General features: G+C 41.6%; 1 protein-coding gene across 5 annotated transcripts in view; it reads right to left on the bottom strand.

Annotated features, from left to right (window-relative positions):
- Positions 1 to 24,455, bottom strand: part of SLC26A5 (solute carrier family 26 member 5) — a 53,550-nt gene extending 29,095 nt beyond the window's left edge. For 3 of the 5 annotated variants that reach the window (XM_045041136.1, XM_045041142.1, XR_006587625.1), the window contains exons 1-5: positions 24,400 to 24,455; positions 20,601 to 20,723; positions 2,467 to 2,534; positions 1,854 to 2,058; positions 1 to 93 (exon numbers count right to left, since the gene is read on the bottom strand). The exon at positions 1 to 93 is cut by the window's left edge and continues 47 nt beyond it. In XM_045041136.1, the coding sequence (XP_044897071.1) occupies positions 1 to 93; positions 1,854 to 2,005 (245 nt within the window). In that variant the 5' untranslated portion in view covers positions 2,006 to 2,058; positions 2,467 to 2,534; positions 20,601 to 20,723; positions 24,400 to 24,455. Of the gene's footprint in view, positions 94 to 1,853; positions 2,059 to 2,466; positions 2,535 to 20,600; positions 20,724 to 24,399 lie in introns of those variants that run through there. The other 2 variants (XM_045041138.1, NM_001137656.1) reach the window with 2 other exon arrangements.
- Positions 24,456 to 25,667: the final 1,212 nt, after the last annotated feature.

Here is a 25,667-nt window from a genome sequence, read left to right as displayed (position 1 = left end):
CCCAACACATACTCTTTGAATTTGTACGCGGGCAACCATTTAGTTATGGGCAGGAACATATAAATGATATTTCGTATCTTCTTAGGAGTACATCTGGGAGGACCAAAAAAAAAAAAAAAAAAAAAGACGAACATTTCCACCAAATTCACACCACGGTGTCTTCCCTTCCTCATATTCTGGCGCAATAAGGACAAATTCACATTTGGTGCTAAGAACGACCTTGCCACTTGGGGGAGATCAGAAACAAGAGCTTCTTGCAACCTTTTTTTTTTTTTTTTTTTTTAATGGAAACATCTGAATTGGCTCCATGATAATGCTCTACAACTTACCATGAGAAATAAGAGAAACTTAGTTTTGAAATAATGGGGATACCCTGGAAGCTATTATTTTAATAGATGACATCCTAAATGTACTTTCTGTGTTGGTGTAAATCAAAGTAGGGGAATTACTTACTGCTTCGGTCAATTTTTGAAGGTGGAGCCATTGACCAGCAGGCCCACCCATTTATTTTCCCCCTTCCTTATAAAATGAAGGACATTTATGTGTTATGAGCTTTATGAATATGTATTTGAAGTGCTTTAGTATCTTTGATTAGGAAAACTCAAAACACCATTTGTCACTGGAGTATAGTAGTGGATTCCGTGCCTGGTTGTCTTGATTAGGTGGGTAAAACCAAGGCTTTGCATTTAGTCCCTATGTAGTTCAATTAATTTTGATACATGAATATGCTCTGGGCCACGGTCAGTCCTTTTCCCACTCTATGTCCATCATCAAAGACATCACTGAATAAGAGCATGGACAGATGAGTTCCCTCACTCTGGCAGCCCCAAGTCCTCCTGGTGACAAGGAAGCAATTTATTCCATTCAAAGGACAATGTACTCTTACAGCACGCACGGTACTTTATATAATAATGTCTTTAGTGGTCAAAGCATCCGATTATCAGGCTTAGGAAGATACTGGAAGCAAATGTGGGGTAACTGTGGCAAGAGTCATGAGTTTGAGTGAAACAAATTAGATTAGATGCCACACTCTTTGTTTAGAACATTAAGGTATTAACAATAGCTATGCTTATATAGTGCTTGCCACGTGCCTTGCACTTCGCCTATCTTAATGGATTTTAATCCCCAGTAACTCTATGATGTAAGTCCTATTATTATCCCCATTTTACACAGCAGGAAACTGAAGCACACAGCTGGTAGGTGGTTGGGACTAGGATTAAAACTCGGAGAGTCTGACTCCAGGGTATACATTTTAAAACTCTCCTTATGGTCATACTTAGAGCGGAGGGTCTCTGTGAAGCTTACATGAACACAGAGCACAGAGGTGTGGTCCCAAGGGTCTAGAATGGTTTGGTTTTGAAGCTTGGGAGCTATTGAGAGGCACACATGTCAGGCACACATGTATTACTGTTCCCAGGCCTGCAACATGGCTGTGAAAGCGTCTCCAAAACAAAGAGTCATAGGATGCTGTCCTTGACAGCCTAGGTTGGGACTTAGATTCAGGATGTTGCCAAATGGAGAAATCAGAGTGGAAAAAAAGAGAGTTTGGAACATTCCTGAGAGACGAAGGTAAAAGGTGGATGTGTGGAAGATGCTGGAGTATGGGAAAGCCGGGTGTTTAAATAAACCATTAAACAGATGCAAGCATAATCAGAATTTAACAAATAGGGTGAAATACATAATGAAGCCTGGGTTCAATCAAATACTATCCCTGAATGAACCATGTGGACAGTTATGCAAATCCTGAGTGCTCACTTTTTGTTTTTTCTCCACTGCACCAGATTTTCTTTATACGTTTGACCTTGCTTCTCTCATAATGACAGAATAAAGGAAAAAGTTAAAACACAACATACGTGAATGCCTGTTTCAGCTTATCCCCGATGGAATCTGAAATCTTGTCCTTCTTGTGAAGTCTTTCCTGGAGGACCAGATGGCTGAAGATAGGCCTTTCCACATAGTACCTCTGGCTTGCTGCAAGGATTTCATTTTCTTCAGCATGATCCATAGTACTCTGAAATTATTCATCAACAGCAGGAGACAAGCATTTCCTGAGTGTCACTAAGGGAGAAAATAGTCTATTTCAGATGCCACAATCCTACTGATTGTGTTCCTAAGCATCTCTTCCTCGTGGGATTGTAAATTCTTCTGATGACTTCATCTTTGGACAACCCAGAGCACCTAACACATGGATAAGTACCTAGCAACCGCAAATAAATGAAGTTAAAATCACTATGAAAACATATGAGACTTATTTCCTCCCAAGGCAATAACTGGTAATGTGTGTACTTCTAGCAAAAGCTCGCATTAAATTCAGTGGCTAAATACTTCAGTTGGCTCTCAGCCCATATGAGGGGGATAGTGACACATTTACATGTCAAGGAAACAGAAAAAGGGGCAAGATTAGTCCTTAAATTGAACCCAAGTTTCTTGAAGGCATATTATCCTCCTCTCCAATTCTGTACTCACATTTGATTACTCCTTAAATTATCCTATGGTTCAGAACTGAAGCTTATACATCTTCATGAGGGAAATTCCTGTGAAAAGTTACAAGTTGAAAACATCAGTGCAATGGTATAATACTCACACGTGATTATGTTGTCATGTGTGAGACAATTACGATGGTTGATTTATATATATATAAAAAACACAATATATTTGTGTGCATGGAAACGTGTGCAAGGATGTCCACTGCAGCTTTATGATATTGAAAAATTGGAAAAAAATGCAAATGTCTACCAGTATGCAATAAAAAATAAATTTTGGTATAGTCATATATTCAATGCTATAAAGTAGTTTTAAAAAGTGAAATCTAGGGGCGCCTGGGTGGCTTGGTTGGTTAAGCATCCAACTTCGGCTCAGGTCACGATCTCACGGTCCGTGAGTTCGAGCCCCGCGTCAGGCTCTGTGTTGACAGCTCAGAGCCTGGAGCCTGTTTCAGATTCTGTGTCTCCCTCTCTCTCTGCCCCTCCCCTGTTCATGCTCTGTCTCTCTCTGTCTCAAAAATAAATAAACGTTAAAAAAAAAAGTGAAATCTATTTGTGTCATCATCAATAAATCTCAAAAACTTAATTTTCAATAAAAATGCAAGGCACAGATAGATACCTCAGGGGTACAATAATATAAACAAAATTTTAAGAAGTATAAAGCGAGGCGCCTGGGTGGCTCAGTCGGTTAAGGGTCTGACCTCAGCTCAGGTCATGATCTCACAGTCTGTGGCTCGAGCCCCGTGTCGGGCTCTGTGCTGACAGCTCAGAGTCTGGAGCCTGTTTCGGATTCTATGTCTCCCTCTCTCTCTGACCCTCCCCCGTTCATGCTCTGTCTCTCTCTGTCTAAAAAATAAATAAAAACGTTAAAGAAAATTAAAAAAATAGAAAGTATAAAGCAATACTATATGCTGTTTATGGACACATGTATGTAGAAAATGTATAAAACCATGAATGACAATGATAAACACTAAGATCAGGATGGTGTTTCCTTTGGAGAGAAGGGGAGTCAGACTCAGAAGAGACAGAACTTTAACTGTATCTATAATGTTTTAGTTTGTAAAAAGAATTGGTGCAAATAGAGCAAAACATTTAGATTTGATTAAGTCTTGCAATATGTAAATGGGTGTTTGTTACATGATTCTTCGTATTTGTCTATATATTTCAATTGTACACCTTATAATGGAAAATTAAGTGAACAACAAAACAACGGAAGCCAATGTTCCCAACTGAAGGAAGTTAACAGCAGAGGAGACGGGAGTCGGCATGAGTTAACAGTCAGGTGTCTATGTGATAACAACAGGAGAGTGGGGCAATTACTGACATGGGTCAATACAATTCCTGCATGATGCAAAGTTTTTCACCAAACTGAAATTACAATTCACACTGAACTCAGGTTCATGTGATCACCCACAAAATATCACCCAAAAACAAATGCCTGTGTCCAAGGAGGTTAAAAATTCCAGAGTCTAGAATAAAAAGGAAATCTAACAGCAAATGCAACCAAGTACCAAAAAGGATGACATGAACAGATTAGTCTGGAGAAAGAGGATTTTGCAGCAGAATCTGACAAATAAAGATCATATGTTTTTTGCTTTGGGCTAGCAAGGCTGGTTGGCCATCTAATTTTTTATGGCGACTCTAGGAACTCATAATATCCCAGAATGACTGGGCTGATGTGTATGAGTGGAGTCTGACCTAGATCAGTGCAACCATTCTGCCTTCCACCTGCCCCAACTCCTCCAGAACATGACAGGACAGTTTGTAGAACCATCTGGAATTTACACAACCCACTGCGCTGCTTTAAGCCTTTGTGCCCCTGCGGAGTTCCATTCACTCTGGAAAATGCTGTTTTCTCCCCCTCACTCTCTTCTCATTTTCCCTAAACCCTAATAATTGTAGCTTTCAAAAGCCTCGTTTTGTCCTCTGCTTGTCTGAAGTTTCCCCTAAGACTGGGTCAATACTCACTACTTTGTGTAATTTTCCACTTTTCTCCCACTGATTATAATTATTGGTCTCTTCTAGATTGTAATTCCCAAGACCATACCTTGAAAGTCAAGGGTCTAGCTCAGTCCCTGTCTTAGCAGGTGCTCAGTATTTGATGAATGAGGAAGATCTTTGGATTGGTGTTCATGACTGTTGATAATATAGGTCATGCTTCCTGTTATTTCATATTATAGAAGATGAAGCCTGCTTTAAAATGTATTATTTTTATTATTATTTTTTCTGTACACCTCCTCCTTGGTCATCTTCTCTCCTATTTCAGAAAGGTTATATCTTCCTTCATAGAGCCACTCAAAGAGAAAAAGACCAGGTAGATCTGAGGGAGGTATAATAAGAATCAGGCTCTCTTTTTCTCCCTATTGCAAAAACCCAGTTTTACCATTGATTTTACTGTTCCCCAAAATCAATTTGCCCAGATGTCAATGGGATGAACTGTGATGATCGTGTCTAAGGCTGTTGCATCATGTACACTTAGTGGGACCAAACGTAGCCACTCACCACAAGGGTCTGGGGAAGGCTGAAAGTATTGATGTCAGGGCTTCCCTCTGAATCTCCTGAGTTAGGATTTCCAGGGGTGGGCCCTGGACGATGGGCATTCAGTATGTGTGAGAGTGGTCATGCCTTCCTGTACCCACGTGTGATGGCCTTCTCTGAGACTTCAGAGAAACAGAATAGGCTTACACTGAAACACAGAAGATGAAATAAAATATTTCTAAAATATTAGATCTTCTTATCTTTATTCTCCAAAGTCCTTTGGCTATCCCTGACAGGATTCCTCATTTACACCCATTACTCTGAAGGCCATTTGTTAATGCCTCATTTCTCCTGGTCCTGCAATCTCAAAATTCCTTCTACTTTATCAACCAGGGCAATTACGGTATGTTTTAAAAGCTCCCCAGGAGACTCAGATGATTGGGTAGGTGGGTATTTGACATATGAAAAAATATTGGCTTTCAACTCTGCCTAAACTCAAAATCTCCTCAGGTGCTTTTAAAACAGAAAAGAAATCCTGGGCTCTATACAAGACCAATTAGAGCAGAGCCTCTAGGAAGGGGGCTGAGTCATTAAAAAAAAAAAAAAAAAGCATCCTTAGATTATTTTAATGCGTAAAGAACCACTGGTTTAAAATCTGAGAGGGACAGAGAAATACGTGTGAAAAAGACGTAAGAAAACCACAAAGAAATATTTGGACACAAAAGTCAATTATACACTTTAAGGACTATGCATTAATAATTAATAATGAATCAGTGATATAATTAAAGCCAGATGAAATGTTTTCAGAAGTAATCTTTATAATACAATGTATGCTATGCCTTAATATCCAACATAACATAATAAATATAACATAGTATAATACAATATACTTACTGAAAAGTGTACCAAATAATTTTGGAGATGAGTTTGAAATATTAGGACATGATGTAGCAGGAAAAATACTTCCTTGAATTTGCCATTTTCAGTTAGGGAATTGTTCTCAATTCCTGACTGCTCACTGGAATCACCTGGGTGGCTATTGATGTCTGATCTGACTCTACCACCAGGCATTCTGATTTATTTGGTCTGGGAGGCAGGCAGGGACTGAGGATTTTAAAAGCTCTCCATGTGACTCTAATGCACAGCTGAAGTTCAAAACCACCCACTTATGGCATGGCAATAGACATACACACACCCAAACAAAAAAGGAAAAAACTGAACAAGGTGTACATAAATTGTGTGCAAGACATTCTATTACTGTCTTTGCTCATGGGTGTCTTTGAAATATTCAATAAAAAATTACAAAACAGAAAAATATCTTGCTTAGGTTTTTCTATTCTTCTATTCTCAAAACAAGAGGGAGTTTTGTGTAGGCAGGCCATGAAACACCTGCTAAACTTCATGCAAATGCAGTCTTATTTGTTATAAGCATTTCATTCAGGGTTTAAATTAGGAGCAAATCTCCAAGGAAGTTAGATCTCAAAACATTAGATGGATTTAGGAAAGTATTAGGGTATTACTTTCTATAGGTTTACCAAATAAAATATAAGATATCTAGTTAAATTTCAATGTCAAGCAAGCAACAATTTTTTTTAGTGTATGTTCCAAATATTGCATAGAGCATACTTATATTACACTTTTATTCTTTATGTCAACTTTGACTGGGTATCTTTTATTTTCTTTGCTAAATGTGGCAACTGTAACACTCTGTAGGTTAGGAAGAGACAGAGACAAGAGGGGATTCTCAAGTAGTTTTGAGGTGTTAGGACCCTGGCTAGAGTGCAGGTCTCCTAGCGATATCTGTTTGGCAGTTTTTTCTTACCTGGGAAAGGAAAGGAGTTCCGGGAAGGGTAAGGACAGGAGAAGAGGGTATTATAAAGAGAGGCTGTCCTTTTGGGGAACTTTTAATGCTCATCAATAATGATTAAATAATTAAAGCCATGAAGGCTATCGATAGCCCCCTTATCAGAAGAAGAGTGGCAAAGAAACCAAGGAACCAGCATGAGCAGATCAAATGACCAGACCCTTATCTGACAGATAATGAGCTTCCAGTGTGCTGATTGCAATATAAATCACCAAGCTGTAAAACTACCCAAACCCTTACATGAGAAAAGTCACTTCTAAGATGGTCTAAAGAGGGTGCCTGGGTGGCTCAGTTGGTTAAGCATCCGACTTCAGCTCAGGTCATGATCTCACAGTCTGTGAGTTCGAGCCCCACGTCGGGCTCTGTGCTGACAGCTCAGAGCCTGGAGCCTGCTTCTGATTCTGTGTCTCCTTCTCTCTCTCTCTCTCTCTACCCCTCCCCCGCTAATGCGCGCTCTCTCTCTCTCTCTCTCTCTCTCTCTCTCTCTCTGTCAAAAATAAACATTAAAAAAATTAAAAAAAAATAAGATGGTCTAAAGGGACAAACCTTCTGGTAGGTCCTCCAACAAAAATACTCATTGCAGAAAAGCAAAATGACCTAGGGGTTCAAATCCCATTTTCCACAACTGTGAAAGAAGGGATTTAAAAATAGTTTTGAACATCTTTCATCATAGATTTCTAGATCTGAAAGTAATCTTGAAGATGATCCAATTTAACTCCTTCCTTTTGTAGGTGAGAAAACAGACCCATCCATACTCACGTTGGGGTAACCTCTCCAAAACCTCTCTCAAAACACAAACCTTGTTTCCTGTTCAGAGTCGTCACCAAATTTAAAAGGCACAGATGTTTATAATACAAACTATAACAAGGCAGCAGCAACATTTTTCACTTCAAACTAAAAGCAAGAATTAGTTGCTTGCCGGTAATGGAGATTCACTATGGTTTTGTGGAAGATGCTCCAAAATGGAGGTCAGGGTCAGTTCCAGCCCTAGTTCTGCATTTCGAGCGTCTGAGCCATTCAATACTGTTATGACAGGACCAACTAGATCAGGAGTTTCCACACTTGGAAGTATGTCTGAATCACCTAGGGAGCTTGAAACCACAGACTTCTAGGTCCTTTAGAGACTGTGTTTTAGTAATTCTGGAATGTGTATTGTTTCGAGCTCATGGAGGGAGATTGGTGAACCTGGTGGGAAACTAGACTGTAAGCAGCAAACCAACACTGTTGATTTCCGTTCAGTGATGGCTACTTAGGGCTCAAAAATGCTTGTTAAATGAATATAGAAAAACAATTTGCCTCTCTGAGTCTTAGTGTCCTCATCCTTAAATAATATTTCCAGCGACAACATCCTGAGAACTGTATTTGGCAAGTTTGTTCAAAATGCCAATCAAATCTCTGTGGATTTAGCTAGAATGGATTCAGTTGTCTGAAACTAAGATAACCCCCCACTCCACCCCTCCCCCACACCAGCTCAATAATGCTTTTCTTTAAGTATGAAAGTGAATGACTATTCTTCACTGTGGATTGGAGGCATCAGAAGAGAGACAGTCTCAGGGTATCCATCTATTCAAAATAATCAACTTACATAACTCTATATAATTAATGACATAATCTAATTAGTTCTAATGCTTATAGTTGCCCTTTTCATTCCAAGTATGCAACCACATACCCAAACTCACCATATCTTTCAACATAATTTCTCTATGGGCATCAGCATGAATAACCAACAAAAATAAATGTTACTTATTATGAAAAATTTCTATACTTCCCAGGGCATAAACTTTTCTATAATGAACATAGCATATAAAAAAGACCTTGTGACTTACAGTCCAGAAGAAAAATGTTCACTTATGACTTGATCAGACTTTTCCTGAAAGCGATTTGAAAAAGTTGCTTCCTTTTCTCTATACTTCTGGGACCAGTATATAGTATCTGCTTTTCCTCCTTAACAATCATTGACTAACTGCAGCGGCCAGCATGTTAGGAGAGCCAAAGACCCTAAAATCTATGCAAGCTGGTCCTGAATGTAGACTGTGAGCTCTGTGAGGCCAGGACCACTGTCTCTGAAACACGTAGCATATACCCCAGGATGCAGGCAGGCTCCCACATGTTTGTTGACTGCTCTCCGGTGTACTTGAGTGGTGGGGGCCAAACTCTGCCCCTCCTTTTCCTCTTCTTTTATTTTTACCCACTCCTCTTAAATTCCTCTGTCAAAAGATTATTAGATTTCTATCCAGAGACGCAGCATCTGGTAGGCTTTGGATTCAGAAGGACTGTGTTTGGAGGCTGGAAGTGGCACTTAGCTGTGTGTTTTTTTTTGGGAGGGAGGTACATAGGTTTTCGGTGCCTTCATTTGCTTATCTGTAAATGGCAGGTAGGAGGACAAGCTGTGGAGTCACACAGACCACTGTTCCAGTTCTGATTCTGCCATTATGATAGGACATCCGGCACGTTATCTGACTTCTCTAAGTCGAGTGACCATACATCCTGGCTTATGCTTATTGTCCCAGAGTAATTATTACTTCCAAAAGTGTCCTGGGTTGGAAAATAAATTCTGTTTCCTTCAGATTCTTCAGCTATAACATTGAAAGAATAAAACTTCAATACAGATCTGAGAGGAATAAATTAGAAAATGTTTCTAAAGCACTTATCATGGTGCCTGGTGTATAGTAAGTGTTCAATAACTATGACTACTATTATTTTATCTTATTTGAGAGACACTGAGAGAGAGCATGTGTGCGTGCATGGGGGAGGAGCAGAGGGGCAAAGATAGAATCTTAAGCAGGCTCCATGCTCAGCATAGCGTCCAACGCAATGCCACAACCCCAGGGATCACGACCTGAGCCAAAATCAAGAGTCAGTCGCTCAACCAAACGAGCCACCCAGGTGCCCAAGTACGACTGTTATGATGACTACTGTGGACAGGGTACCTAATTTCCTTCAATTTTAGGTTACTTATTTGTAAATGGGGATAATGATTTTCCTCTATTTTTACTTATTGAATCACTAATCTAGTCACATGGCTCAAAAAGTCATGTATTAAAAAAATTGAAGTGCTGTCTCACTTCCATTGCTCAGAAGCAACCACAGTGTCTAGTTTCCTGTGTCTTTCCAGAAATATCTTACACAGGCAGACATGAAAAACAGTCTTCTCATGATCGGTAGCATGCTTAACGCTGTTTCACACCTAGCTTTTTCCACTAACAACATCTCTTAGTGATCTTTCTATATCAATATATAATAGCTTCCTCACTGTTTTGTTTTAGGGAGAACACAAGCGCATGTGTGGGTGAGGAGGCAGAGGGAGAGGGAGGGAGGGAGGGAGGGAGGGAGGGAGGGGGGAGAGAGGGAGAGAGAGAAAGAGAGGGAGAGAGGGAGGGAGGGAGAGAGAGAGAGGGAGAGAGGGAGGGAGAGAGAGAAAGAGGGAGGGAGAGAGGGAGGGAGGGAATGAATCTTGAGGGTGGAGTCTGATGCAGAACTCAATCCCACAACCCTGGGATCATGACCTCAGCAGAAACGAAGGAAATCAAGAGTTTGATGCTCAACCAACGAAGCCACCCAGGTGTCCCTTTATTTTGTTATTTGAACAGCTGCATAACATGCCATTATATGGATATTGTATCATTTGTCCAGCCAATCCTAACAGTGATGCACTAAGGATTAATGTAAGAATTATAAAGCATTTAGAATAAGGTATTCAGAAGATACTTATTACCTTTTTAATCAATGTTACACTTATTTCCTTTTACCGGCTCCATTTCTCAACGCCTTGAGTCTCCATCTATTCATTCATTATGATTCTACGGTCTACCTCCATGTTTGGCTGGCATATCCAAGTTGGCTACACTTAGAGATCAATAAGCTGTGGTACATGCCCTCAGGAACCTTGTCATCTAATGTCTCTGCAGCATTTTATATCCTTTTAAGAATTTCCTACAGGTGGGTAGAAGCATATGAAATGATAGAGCATATAGGGGAACACAAAGTTCTGGGAATGGGAGCAAGAGATTGTCGGCAAGGAAATACCAACGTTTAGGAAATGAGAAAAATAGAAATCTTGTGTTTTTTTTCCTTATTATAAAATGTAGGAGCACAGTGGAAATTGGGAAATTTTCCATTTCTCTCATGAATAGTACATATTAAATGTATACCATAAATGCATATATTTGTACATGTATAATGTATATTTACATGGCTGGATATGGTCTTAATAGTTTTGCATTAAAATTTTTATACTTAACATGATGATCATAAACGTTTTGCCAGGTCAATAAACTTCAGAAGCATAATTTCTAATGGCTACATAATATTTTCTAATACGTGCAATGATTTAGTTAACAATCTTCCTTATTATTAGACGCTTTGGCTACTCCCAAATTTTGGCTATTACAAGTGAGATTTTGTCTTTGATCTGTGTGAGTTTGTGTGTGATGGTAATAAAAAAAGTTCACCTTTAAACAACGTTAATACTCATTTTAAGTACTGGGTAACTTACAAAGTGAGTATATAAAAACTACTAGTTGACTTAAAATAACGCAAATGGTAGACATTTATGTCAGCCTCTTATTTATACACAAAAATAGCTGGGCATGACTATAGCAGTTAACACTGAGACTGTGAGGTTAAAAAAATTACAGCATCCACATGAGGTAAGAATTATCCACCTTTTTCAGATGATGATCAGGGATTCTGATGAAGTAAGAAGAGCCAGGATGGGGTTCATTCAGGTCTCCTGATTTCAGAAACCATGCACTTACGCAATGCTGCCTCATTGACTGTTAGATTAATCATGCCAAAATGTTTATCTAATTTTACCTAAAATATACTAACTACAGGCATGCATTCCCACTTGTGATTTGCTGCATATGAAGCCTGGTGGTTTTAACCACATAAAAAGCAAGAGTAGGGTCAAGGAAGGCTTCAGAGAGGAGACTGGATTTGAAGCAGCTCTTGAATAATGGGTAGAAGGCAAAAGCAAGGGCAGGTGATTCTGCACAGAGAAGCGAAAGGTAAAAATTTAACACAGAATGTTCACAGAAATTGTATTCTGAATGGTTACGGAAGATGAAACTGGAGAGGTTAATAAGAACCAGGTGTTATAGAACCGCAAAGGGCAGGCTCTAGGCTCCATTAGGAGTCCACATCCTCTGGTTATTGAACTCTATTCCCATCCTACTTTATTCGATATAGAAATACTGATCAAAACCACTCTGCCATGGAAAAATTATTCAATTCCATTAAACAACCAAGTCCTCTCTAGCACAAAACTGCTGTGACTCCATAAATTGATAAACTGTAAGATTTATTTTCCAACTGAGACACTTGAAAGATCCTTAATACTCACAAGAATCTTCTTTGGAGTAAAAAAGCTCAGTAATTCCAACTGGTGCTTAGGTTTGAGCCACAGGTATTTTAATTTAAAAGAAGTTCTGAACTTTAAGTAAAAATGGAAGAAGAATCTACTGGTTTACCAGGCAGATTCTTCCATTTGTTTGGTGATACTCCCTTAGGGTTGTTAGGAGCTCATATTAAATGGGGGAAGGGGTGGTTCCCTACTTCTTTAGGCCTGAGGCCATGTCTTCTTTCCAGGTTTGAATGTACAACCCCATGCCTACACCCAGGGGTCTATATCCCACAGAGGCTCTCCGATGGGTTGTGATGAGTATGAGCCTGCACTTACTGCTGTTTTAAAACATTTTTCTCTGGAGCACCTGGTGGCTCAGTCAGTTAAATGTCTGACTCTTGGTTTTGGCTCAGGTCATGATCTCACAGTTTGTGATTTCGAGCCCTGCATCGGGCTCCATGTGGAGCCTCCTTGGGATTCTCTCTCTCTGCCCCTCTCCTGCATGCTCTCACACTCCTGTGCTCTCTCAAAAATAAATAAGTAAACTTACAACAATTTTTAAAAATTAAAAGTAAAACATTTTTATGTATTCTTCTGGTAGTCTTTAAGTTTACTGTTTAAACATTTGTGTTTTACCCTTTATTTTTGTGTATTTGTACTGAAGGGAGGTCTGTATGAGTCAGCTTAGTCCTTCATGTTGCTAGAAGTCCATTATAACTATGCGAAAATTGTTCATTACTGGTTCTATCTATTAAATGGAATTACCTAGTTCTTCTTAAAGTTATTCTTCTTGGAGCTCACTACTTGACCTAATCTGTATTAATTTCTTTCTAAGCTTGGTACACATTGGCCAGCCTAATATTTATTTTAATTGCACTTAGGGAGTTACACTCTTTCCCATTCCACATTTTCCTTCTCACTTTTTACTCTCATTTTGATGGAGCACATCCTTAGGTAATTGATTCAGATAGTGTACTTGGAAGTAAAAAGCCTGAGTCTTTGAATGTCTGAAAATGTCTTCATATCATCCTCATACTTAACTGATAATTTCCTTGGCAAGAGAACTTAAAGTCCAAAATCATTTTCCCTCATTTTAAAGGCATTGCTTCATTACATTCTAGTATCCTGTTCACTGATGAGAAGCTTTATGTCAATCTTAAGTGACTTCATGTTTCTTTTTAGAAAGTTTTAGGAGCCTTTCTATATCCTTGACTCTGAAATTTTATGATTGTACGTTTGTATAGATATTTTTTTCCATTCACTTGATGGATCCTTTTTATCTCATACTTTTCCTCAACTCAGGAATTTTTTCCTGGTATTTGTCAATTTCTTTCCCTCCATTTTTTTTTTTTTCTTTCTAGAGCTCCAATAGACTGATATTGTACTTACTGGACTGTTCCTCTATGTTTTTTCATCTTTTCTAGCATTTGTATTCTGTATTCTTTGACATTTGGTTGTGCATTTTGTGCACTGTTTCTTAAACTTTTTAATTTTTAATGTTTTTTATTTATTTTTGAGAAAGAGAGAGAGCATGAGTGCTGGAGGGTCAGAGAGAGAGAGAAACACACAGAATCCTAAGCAGGTTCCAGGCTCTGAGCTGTCCGCACAGAGTCCGACACGGAGCTCGAACCCACAGACCACAAGATCATGATCTGAGCCAAAGTTGGACGCTCAACCAACTGAGCCACCCAGGCACCTCTTAAACATTTTTTTTTAATTCCAGTATAGTTAACATACAGTGTTATTAGGTTTCTTAAGCTTTATCTATTAGTCCTTCTAATAAGTTTTTTTTTATAATCATTTAAAAAATGTTTGAGATCTTTGTCTGTTTTCTGATTGCTCCCTCTTAAAAGAATTCTGTTTTTGTTATACGGACACAATATCTTTTTAATCACTCTGAGGGTACTCAGATTTTTAAAAAGCTATTTTAAATGAGTGATCTCACCCCTGGCATTAATAACTTTTTTTTTTTTTAATGCTCCTTCATATGTGAGGTTATTCTTAGTTTTACATTTATGTTTATATTTGTAAATTAAAGACTTGATTGACTTTCCTGGGTTTGATCCACCATCACATATCCAGTGCTTCCAGCACAGGACCATCCCCTGAACAAAATGGTGATTAGGAGCCTTTGTGTACCACAGTCGGCTTTACTCACTGCTCACCTGACGTTAGGGTGAGGAGGTAAGAGCTGGCCTGCAGGCTAAGGCCCATCTTTCCAAGTGCTAGGAAGAGAAAGGATTTATCTATAACACTAAACTCATATTAGAAGCACAGGCTCATTTTAACGAATGCATAAGAATTTCCATTCATCTCCTGCAATAAGGCCCCCTGCTGCTGCCTGCTGTGTCCTTATTGACCCCATGCCCTGAGCTCTTTCCCAAAAGGTCACTCTTGTTCCCATGGTGGTTCTAGCAGTGATCCTTAGTTCTGTTTCATCGATCACCTGCCTCCAAACATCTATCTCATTCTCTTCAGAGTTCTTCCTATTCTTTGTACAATTTTACAGCCTTTTTTTTTCATTTTGCAAAATGAGCAGATGTGTGTTAAATTTTATCAATCAGACATTTTTTTTTTTTTATTGAGAGACAGAGGGAGAGAGAATCTTAAGCAGGCTCCATTCTTAGACCAGTGCAGGGCACGATCCCACGACCCTGGGATCATGACCTAAGCTAAAATCAAGAGGTGGATGCGTAACTGACTGAGCCACCCAGGCACCTCCAATCAAACACATTTTTTAATATAAAATGCATAGACATATGGAGAAGGATTTAAAAGTATTTACCACAAAACTGTAAATAGAGATTATGTTTAAATGGTGAAATTATGGGTAATTTTATTTTTATCTGTACCTTCTAGGAAAAATACTACACACTATTAAATTTTAACATAAAATGCATAGATACATGGTACACACATATGTACACAGTACACACTGTTATTTTTGTAGCAAATGTCATAAAAGTTAGTTCTAAGTGCTCATAATGGGAGTAAAGGGGACTTTCTGTTATCTTCTCAGAGAAGGCATCTTGCAAACACAGGAGACCTTTGGCATTTAAAGGAAAAGTGACAGTCATGTTCAGAGACCGCTAAGAACCCTAGGTTTGAAAATACCACTAATTGAGAGATGGATGTGGATACGTTGCTTGACTGATATAAGCTATCAGGTTTGTTTTTATTACATGCTTCACATTTTCTCCACTGTCAGTTAAACATACCAGGCCCCCTACAGATGTGCTCCCCATTGATAGCTGAAACCAAAACTGCCAGGAGTCTGCTGTGGGAATCACACACGAGGGGTCAGGTAGGTCATGACAATGACTGAAACGAACCAGGTGAGGCTGTGCTGATCTAGAGAGCACGTGCCGACCCAAAGTGGTCAGCCCTTACTCAGCTCTTGCTGAAGACTGGCTTCCAGTAAAAAATTTTCTTTATATTTAGGTTCAAATCACATACAGTTTGAGCCGTATGGCTTAATGAGTTCTACCATGCACTTCAGACTAATATGAATAGAACCTTTTTAATTGACAACATATATATATATATAAATTTATTTATTTTGAGAGAGCGAGCGAGTGAGCAAGCTCACGAGCAGGGGAGGGGCAGAGAGAGAGAGATGGAGAGAGAGAATCCCAATCAGCCTCCACACTATCAGCAGAGAGTCCGATGTGGGGCCCAAACCCATGAACTGTGAGATCATACCTGAGCCAAAACCAAGAGTCAGATGCTCAACCGATTGAGCCACCCAGGCGCCCCAGTAATATATATGCATTTTTAGTTTTATTTATTTATTTTGAGAGACAGAAAGTGCATAAGCAAGGAAGGGCAGAGAGAGAAGGAGAGAGAGAGAGAAAAAAAACCCAAGCAGGCTCTGTACTTGCAGTGAGGAGCTGATTCAGGACGTGAACTCATGACCTGAGCTGAAACCAAGCATCAGACACTTAACTGACTGAGCCACCCATACTCCCCATGAATAGAACCTTTTCGTCATCCAGAAATTTTCCTCGCTCTCCTACCTAGTCAATCCCTGCGATACTTGTGAAATCACCACAGATTAGTTTGGCCTATTTTCCAACTCCATATAAATAGAATATCCAATTTTTAAGAGAACTTGAAACTACATCTTAACAAAGCTTTATCAAGTTTTAAATGTTAGAAAGCCAACACAAATATTTATAGAACAATGTGCACGCCCAACAAAACACGCAGGCTAAATTCAGCCTCCCAGCAGTGCAACCACTTCCTGCCTGGTCTACAGTCTAAACCACAATATATTTTGTATGAATTCATTGATTACTCTCATGATTGTTGGTTTTGGTACTACCTGGCAGTTTTTATTCATCAGCAACTAGTAGGTCGTTCTTTAAAAAGGAAAAGCCTTACCTGCAGGGTACCGAGCAAGAAGCAAGGAGAATGGGAGGCTGAATTCCATTCCACAGCCAGCCTTGGGGAGAAAGGGATCATGAAGGAAGGAATGGGTAGGGGCTGATTTGGTGAGGAAAGGAAAGCTGGAGAATACCCAGCGGGTGTAATAAAGAAGAAACAGATCACAGGGCTGCTGTGAGTTTCACTAAAGAGTAAAACACCGCACCTTCAGATCACCCCGTAAGTATCCCATATGATCTTCAGCACTCTCCCACGCTCCTGCCCCACTACCGCTGCTTTCTGTGATTTCATTTCCTTCTACTCCCCACCTTGTCACTCTGCTCTGGCCACTCAGACCTCCCTGCTATCTTGTGTGCCAGGCACATCCCTGCTTCAAGGCCTTGATGCTGGCTAGGACGGTCCTGTCCTGGGGAGCTCAGAACTTTCTCCTTCACCACCTTCAGGTCTGTGAGCAACATCATTTTCTCAGGTGAAGCTTTTTCTCCTAACTACCCTATCTTTAAAGCTGCCCCACCAACTTCTCCACTACCTTCTTCCCAGCTTTATTTTTACCCACAGCATTCATCACCATCTGACCGACACTGTACCTTACTTCATTGTCTGTCTTCCCTTTTTCCTTCATGAGAATGAAAGCCACATGAGGACAGGTATGTAACAGGAATTCATTGGACATTTGTTGAATGAATGACTCAAGGAAGGAAAGAAGAAATAAAAATCCCTTCTAGTTTTGGAGATTGTTGTTAAAAGTGTTCAAGCAGGGACTAGTTAAGAAAATTTTATCATTTCTAATTATCTTGCGACATTTAATTGTTTTGAGGGAGTACGGATTTAAAGAGCAAGATAAAGATAATCCTAAAGACCAGAACAACCCTAACAGTGCTAACTTCAAAAATTAGGTTTGTGTAGGGCACCTGGGTGGCTCAGTCGGTTAAACATCCGATTTGTGATTTCGGCTTAGGTCATGATCTCATGGTTCATGAGTTTGAGTCCTGCATCAGGCTCTGAGCTGACTGTGCAGAGCCTGCTTGGGATTCTCTCTCTCCCTCTCTCTCTGCCTCTTCCCCACTTGTGTTCACTCTCTTTCCCTGTCAAAACCAATAAATAAAATTTAAAAATATAGGTTTGTGGGAGGAAAAATGCTTAAACATATAACTGGGCATTTGAGTCTAGTAATAATTTTTTACTTAAAGTTTTAACTTAAAGTTATGAGGACAAAACCCATCTTTTTCTAGTACATTTACTCCAATCTTTTTAAAGATTTTATTTTATTTATTTTTAAATGTTTATTTATTTTGGGAGAGAGGGAGAGAGCGAGAGAGAGAATCCCAAGCAGACCCTGTGCCATCAGCTCGGAGGCCCACATGGGGCTCGATCTCACAAACCCTGAGATCACGGCCTGAGCCAAAATCAAGAGTCAGATGCATAACCGACTGAGCCACCCAGGCACCCTTTAAGATTTTATTTTTAAGTAATCTCTACACCCAACATGGGGCGTGCACTCATAAACCTCGAGATCAAGAAGTCACATGCTGGGGCGCCTGGATGGCTCAGTCGGTTAAGCGTCCGACTTCGGCTCAGGTCACGATCTCACAGTCCGTGGGTTCGAGCCCTGCGTCGGGCTCTGTGCTGACAGCTCGGAGCCTGGAGCCTGTTTCCGATTCTGTGTCTCCCTCTCTCTCTGACCCTCCCCTGTTCATGCTCTCTCTCTGTCTCAAAAATAAATAAAGGTTAAAAAAAATTAAAAAAAAAAAAAGAAGTCACATGCTCCACTAACTGAGCCAGTCAGGTGGCCCACATATACTCCTATCTTAAGTTACTTGAGAAGTAGGTAAAGAATAAGTTATAAAATAATGAAATAGCATGTTCCCATTACTAAATATTTGAGAATAATGATCAGCAATAAACATGTAAAAATGACTCTAATACTAGAAGTTTTTTTTTTTTCTTTTTAATGGCAGTGATGCAACCAGCTGTAGGTAGATGGAGAGGTGGGGGCCGAGCTGGTTCTGGAGGTCTGCATTCGATTTTTGACACCTGGTAAGGGCAGTTCTTCTACAACACAAAGGTAAAGAACTCTGGTGCTGGTAGCTTTCCACTCCAGAAAAAAAAAAAATATATTCCCCAACTAAGACATGAGTTTGAATTAACTCAGGCCTTGGGATTGGCCAGTGATGGATTAGACCAAGTATGTCCAGGCTGCCAATTCACCTATGGAGGCACCCTTCTATCTACTGTGTTTGGAAGACAGCAGGGATCGTTCTGGAATCATGTGCCACAAGCTCATATTTTCCAACACATAGCAGTTGAAATACAATGATTTGCCTAAGTTTTAGAAAGCTTGAGAATAAACTTGGAGCCACTAGAAGTCCAATAGCAGAGAGAAAAGAAAGAAATTAAGTGTTGCTCCTTGCAATCTGTGGGCCTTCTTACCCTGTTCTATATTTCCTCCTTAATGCCTTTCCATCTTTTGCCAACTCATGTCCATTTCTCTTTCACTGATCTGACAGTCACACGTACATACTGTATTTTTCTTCTTCTAGGTGTTTTGGGATGTGAAGCGCAAGAGGAGGAAACAAAGAGTAGGATAAATAGAAATACATTTCATGGATTACAATTTAATGAGTTGCTCCTTTAACTCTAAGAATAATTTGCAAAGTGTGAACACCTACAGAACTGCCAATGTAATGGCAACAAGACTGGGTCCCACAAATGCTTAAGGTAAACAATATGCTCTTTTTTTCCTACCCCAGTTCTGGTAACTTGATAGTCTACAACTACCTGAGAAGGTGTGAGGATCACTTTTTTATCTCAGTTTGGACACAGAAAGCTCACATTTCAGCAACGATCAAGGTCATCATCTTTATCCCTTGCTGACACTTTTCTCCCATACCCCTACAGTCACAGTCACCTCTAGGAAAAAATTACAATAGGCTACTGAACACTGGCATGGATATCCAGAGAAGAGAGATAATCGTCTCTGGGGACCTGTAGGCACAGCTAATCATCTTGGATAGGCAGAGTTACACCTCGTTCAGTCCATCAGAATGTACCGGGTGCTAAGGACTCGCAAAACATTGTGGGAACACTGACCTAGTGCCTAGGCACAGCACCTTCCCTCAATAGACTGAAATCGCCTGATGTGGACTGCTTCTTAGGAAGGCATGTTTAGGCTTGGTTACCACTGAGAGTATGTAATACTGGGACAGGCTGTGGATAAAAGGGATTTTAAGGGCCTGCTTTCTATCTTAAGGCAACCCAATCTTAGAATCAATTCTTGGCGATTATTTAATTCAGTGATTCTCAATCTTGACTGGACATTAGTGTTCCCTGGTAGGGGGTTGGGGGGACTTTTAAGAAAGAGAGGTATCTGGGCCTGACCCAGTCCAAACTGGCCTCTGGAACTGTCTTTCAAAAAGAATTGAAGGATTTCATGAAACTGGATCTATTCTCCAAAAGGGTGAACTTAAGTGAAATACAGTTTGGGAAGCACTAGAGAACTACATTTATCCATACTCAACTGAATCTCTGATCCAGTATTTGTATGTGTATGTATAAACTCTCCCTGTGATTCAAAAGCATAGAATTATACCTTAGTAGTTGAGAATCACTGATCCTATATGACACAGAAAAAAATTAATGTCCGAAGAATTTCATTTACTTGTTAACTTGCCCAAGATCACACACCTAGTTAAGAGCAGAGCCTGGATTAAAACCATGATCTCCACCAATGTACTCAGCCAATTAAGGTCTATCGATGGCATTCCAGGGTTGTGACCAACCACCCAGCTGTCACTCAAGAATAAGGGAGGTCAAGGCTGCTGAATTCCTATCTAAGGATCAGTTAGGCCAGTCTTGATCCAAGTTAAAAGGACAGAGTAAGCAGTGCTGGTCCTGGCATTATCTCTCTTACTTACCCTTTCTTCCAAATAGTGGTGTACAATTCAGGCCTCTGGAAATGTTACGAAGTCCTGTGCTCCACGTAAAATCCAACACTACCTATGACCCACTTTCCCATTTTACTAGTTCCAGGTGGCCCTCTACCTACCCAAATCCAACGTGCAGCGGGAAGGGCAGGGGCAGGGTCCCCAGATGAGAGGTCTGGTGCAGTTCAATGAAACCTTGGTTAGTAGGGCTGCGAGCTGGAGAAGGGAGAGCTCGCTCCTCGGCCCTAGGACAGAAGAAAGGAAAGTTAATCCAGCAGTTGCTGGTTTGTTCTTTGAAAGAAATTATATCCAAAATGTTTCTTAATGCCGTCCATTACATTCCTGATACCAGCCAACTCTCTCTCAAGACGCAACTCCTGCTATCACAGTGGTTTATACTGAATATGGTAATTATGCAATGCAAACACACACACACACACACACACACACACACACACACACACACACACACACAATCTCCTTCCCAAAGGCGAACACTAGTATGTGTGTGTGAGAGAGCAAGTTCAAACTTTGAACTCAACCATTCCCATCCTCATCAATTCATGTTTACAAAAGTTGGTATGTGAGAATCTTCCCTGGATGGGGGCATCAGTACCGGGAGAAAAATTTCAGAAGTACTTTCCTTGAGACGAATGAGAAAAAAACTTTAAAAAATGAGATTCATAACGTTCAAGATAAAAGCTGATGTTGATCAACTAAAAAACTAAGGGGACTACTCTGTCTTTAGTCTTTTATAAATAATACAATTATTACTTCCTACTTTCAGAACACTTACTCAAAAAGGCCAGGTATTTATTCCATTCCAAAGTAAATTAAATTATACCCACTCAGTTTGTGGACTGACCCCTATCCTTGCTTCATTTCCATCCCTCTCTGCCTACCCTCTAATTCAGTGCCCCTATTCTAACATGAGGGCTTATTCCTCTGAAATACATGCAACGTTTTGAATGGCGTGTGTTTTTTCTGGGATACAGTCCTTAGTTTTGGCCAGATTTTTAAAAAGACCTGTTTCCCCCCCAAAGTCCTCCTGAGAATACAGTTGTTTACAAGGGTGAAGATGAAGAAAAGATGATACAGTTGATGACTTCTGGTCTCTACAATGAAAGATTTTACGAAACTGGTCTCTGGAACGGTCTTTCAAAAAGAAGAATTGAAGGATTTCATGAAATTGGATCTATTCTCCAAAAGTATGAACTTAACTGAAATACAGTTTGGGAAGCACCAGAGAACTATATTTATCCATACTGACTTTGTCTTCTTTGGTACACAATTTCACTAGTTTGAAACCAAAGGAAAGGAAAATCATCATCTCCTCATTTCTGTCGTTGGTTGTAAGTTTATTAACTCAATGATAATACAAACACTAGGGGAAAATGGATATATCTTCTTAGTTATATTTCCTGGAAAATCTTTTATTTGAAATTGACACATTAATTTATTTTCTTCCTGCATTTATTCAATAAATAATTGATTTTTATTTTCTTCCTGCATTGGTAGAAAAACTACATACAAAATCATTGGGCTATCGGGGGACAAATACGGCATTTAGAATAAGATGAAGGGCACCTGGGTGGCTCAGTCGGTTAAGGGTCCCACTTTGGCTCAAGTCACCATCAGAGCCTGGAGCCTGTTCTGCATTCTGTGTCTCCGTCTCTCTCTGCCCCCTCCCTCTCTCTCAAAAATAAACATTAAAAAAAAATAAAAAAAAGAGAATAAGATGAAAATTCAACCGATTTTCCTAGGTTTCAAGATATACTATAAAGCTGTAGGGATCAAAACAGTGTGGTACTGGCACAAAAACAGACACATAGATCAATGGAACACAGTAGAAAGCCCAGAAATAAACCTACACTTATGTGGCCAACCTACAACAGAGAAGGCAAGAATGTACAAAGGGGAAAAGACAGTCTCTTCAACAAATGGTGTTGGGAAAACTACATGCAAAAGAATGAAACTGGAGCATGCGTGACACCACACACAATACACTCAAAATCGGTCAAAGACCTCAATGTGAGACCTGAAACTATAAAACTCCTAGAAGAAAACACAGGCAGTCATCTCTCTGACATCAGCCTTAGAAAACTCAGCTGGTTTGGATTTAAATTGAATAGGCACCGCAAACCTGCATCTACACCTGCCAAGTCAGCCCACTGTTGTTGCTGGGGCTTTCACTGGAAAATTCCTCTATCTTCCATTCTTCTGCAGCTCTTAGCAAAGTGCCTCCTACAGGGAAGAAGTCACTTGCTGGATTGAGTCAATTCTTTGGTATCGCTCATAAATTAATGAGGAACTTGTAACTCTGTATAGTTTCAGAGTAGTTAAAGTGAGAAAAAAAAAGAAATGCTACGTAACAGGACTGGGGCTTCAGGTGTTACCTAACAGACCAGAATGCTTTCCAGCAGGGCACTTAAGGTATCAGCCATAGCAACCTTACCTACGAATTCCTCACGCTAAGCTTTTTTCTCATGCAAATTAGTTTGAAGGTCTCTCTCCAGCCTCTGGTCCCCCACCTGAAAGTCTTCGGATACAAAGAAATACTACAGTCATTAGAAGGATTGCCTAGCAAAACCTTATTCCAAATTTCATTTCAAAGAGGTTTGCTCTTCCTATTTCGTACTCCAACTTGCCCTTTTATTTCCAAGTTTACCTTAGACTACGCATTTTATAGCTAATACATTCAGTTCTTAGATAAGAAAAAGCTGAATCCCCGTGTCCCCCCTACACCAATCTGCCATTTTTGTTGAGTTTTCATTCGTGATTTAACAACTCTAGACCCCAGGCTGATAACACAGTTGTCACGGTGAGGAAAAGAATCTTTGCCAGCTCCGTTCAGAGCGGGCAGACCCTAGCGAGCTCTACCTCCACCGACAAGGCCGTGCACGCTTCCCCCGCCCGCCTGGCCCGGACAGCTCATTCCGTGAGGCAGTCACTTGCAGTAAACCGATTTCCTGATCGACGGTCTTTCCTAAACAGAAGGCAGGAGTCTGAAGGGACCGAAATATCAGGCCCGCTATTATGGCAGTGCGCCCACCACGGTAGGTGTTCAGGAGCGAGTTTTAGGCAGGAGGCCACCACTACCAAATTTTAGAGCAGTAGGGCTCATTCCTTCAACGGAACTGCGGAGAGGGGCCAGGCTTTGCCGGGTGCTGAAGGGAGGCCCGCCCCCCCCCCCCCCCGAAACCCCAGCTCCGCTCGCAGGGCACCTGGGCGGCCGAACGGGGCAGCCCCCACCGCGCCTCACCGCAGGCGGCGCCGGGTCTCCGGCGAGAAGGCGAAAGGAAACACTGAGATTTAAAAATCGACGGGGACACAAACAGGCTAGACCCGAGAAGGCGTCTTGACGCTGGCCTCGGCGGGGCTGAGAGTGTCTGGGGAGCAATGGGAGCGCGCTCGGGAAGGTGTGAAGAGCCAAGGGTTGGGTTACACCCAAAGGGACGCAAATGTCTAGGAAGAGGCCTGTGCTGCCGAGGCAGCGCGGGAAGATTCAGGGAGACGTTTGCAGAGGAAAGCGCGTCTTCACATTTTATGCTGTCAGGGCTTGGAGACCGCCAAGGTGTGGGCAAGTCTCATTTGATGTCTGCTAGTTTCAGGAAGCAGTGAGAGCCAAAAAGACACAGAGAGGCAAGCCGGAGAGACAGCGGAGACCACGGCCAGTGGGGCGGCGACACAGAGAGCCCCAGCGGGGGTCGGCCTGTGGCTCTGCCGTCAGCGCTCTGTGAGCGCCCGCGCCTCTCCTCCACGCCCCGCGGCCGAGCGCCCGGACCCTGCGCCCTCCCTTCCTGGTCCCGCACCGGAGCGCCCGGACCCCCGCGTCCGCCTTTCCCGGCCCCGCACCGCAGCGCCCGGACCCCGCGCCCACCGCCTCTCCTTCCGGCCCCGCGCCCGCTCGCGCGCACTCACCGGCCGGCGCTGCCCCGCGCTGCCCAGGGCCGAGCCGCCGCCCCGCCGCGCTCCGGAGCCGCTGCCGCCTGGACGCCGCGCCACTGCTTCCCCGCGCGGCTCGCGGAGGGAGGTGCCGCCCCGCTGTGGGGCCGCGGCGCGCGGCGCGCCGCCCGCAACCCGAGCCCGCCCCGCTCCACCCCGCCCCGCCCCGCCCCGTGCGGTCCTCCGCCGGGGGGACCCCGCGAGTCCGGGGGCTCCTCTCAAACGTCTAGAACTTTTGGGGCGCGCTTGGCGATGAATGCCCTGCTCAACCGGCCCACAAAAGTTACAGAACTGACACCCCCCCCCCGGAACTGACACCCCACTTTCCCATCCCACTGCCCACGAGCTCCTCAAGAGGGGATTCATGTAGCTTAGAGTTAGGATAAGAGACAAAATCCGAGGGTCGAGGCTGAAGTAAGCACCCATATAGTATTCAAACATTGCTTATTATTTTTTAAATGAAAACATCCTAACATATAGCCTCAAATACAACGATTATGGAGACTCAGGCTGACACGGAACATTGAAATGCAGAATGACCATCTTTTTTTTTAAAAACTGCTTTGGTGAGCTGCCTTCGATTAACACTTTATTTGCAAATACTGACTGGTGCAACAAGGCCCTGCGTGACAGATTCTTAGGAATTCGAGTTAGAATTTACAAAACACCTTTTACTTTATTTTTTTAAAAACATGTATTCATTTATGAGAGACAGAGAGCACGAACAGGGGAGGGGCAGAGAGAGAGGGAGACACAGAATCGAAGCAGGCTCCAGGCTCGGAGCTGTCAGCACAGAACCCGATGCGGGGCTTGAACTCACAATCTGTGAGATCATGCCCTGAGCTTAACCGACTGAACCACCCAGGCGCCCCAACAAAACACCGTCTAAAAAATAAAGCAAAAAAAAAAAAAAAAACCCATGCTATTTAGTTTTTTTTAATGTTTATTTTTGAGAAAGAGAGACAGAGTGCCAGCAGGGGAGGGGCAGAGAGAGAGAGGGGGACACAGAATCCGAAGCAGCTCCAGGCTCCAACCTGGCAGCACAGAGCCTGATATGGGGCTCAAACCCACTACCCACTAATCGTGAGATCATGACCTGGGCAGAAGTCCGACACTTAACCGACTGCCACCCAGGTGCCCCAAAAACAGGCTATTTAGATGAAAGGAATATACATGGGCGGAAAACGTAGAATGGATACGAAGAAGGAAGGGAGTGAAAGAGGAATAAAAGAAGAAGGAAGGAA

This window comes from Felis catus, chromosome A2 (assembly GCF_018350175.1).
Source record: "Felis catus isolate Fca126 chromosome A2, F.catus_Fca126_mat1.0, whole genome shotgun sequence".
In the NCBI taxonomy this organism is placed as follows: domain Eukaryota; kingdom Metazoa; phylum Chordata; class Mammalia; order Carnivora; family Felidae; genus Felis; species Felis catus.
This window is presented reverse-complemented; position numbering and strand designations above follow the sequence as displayed.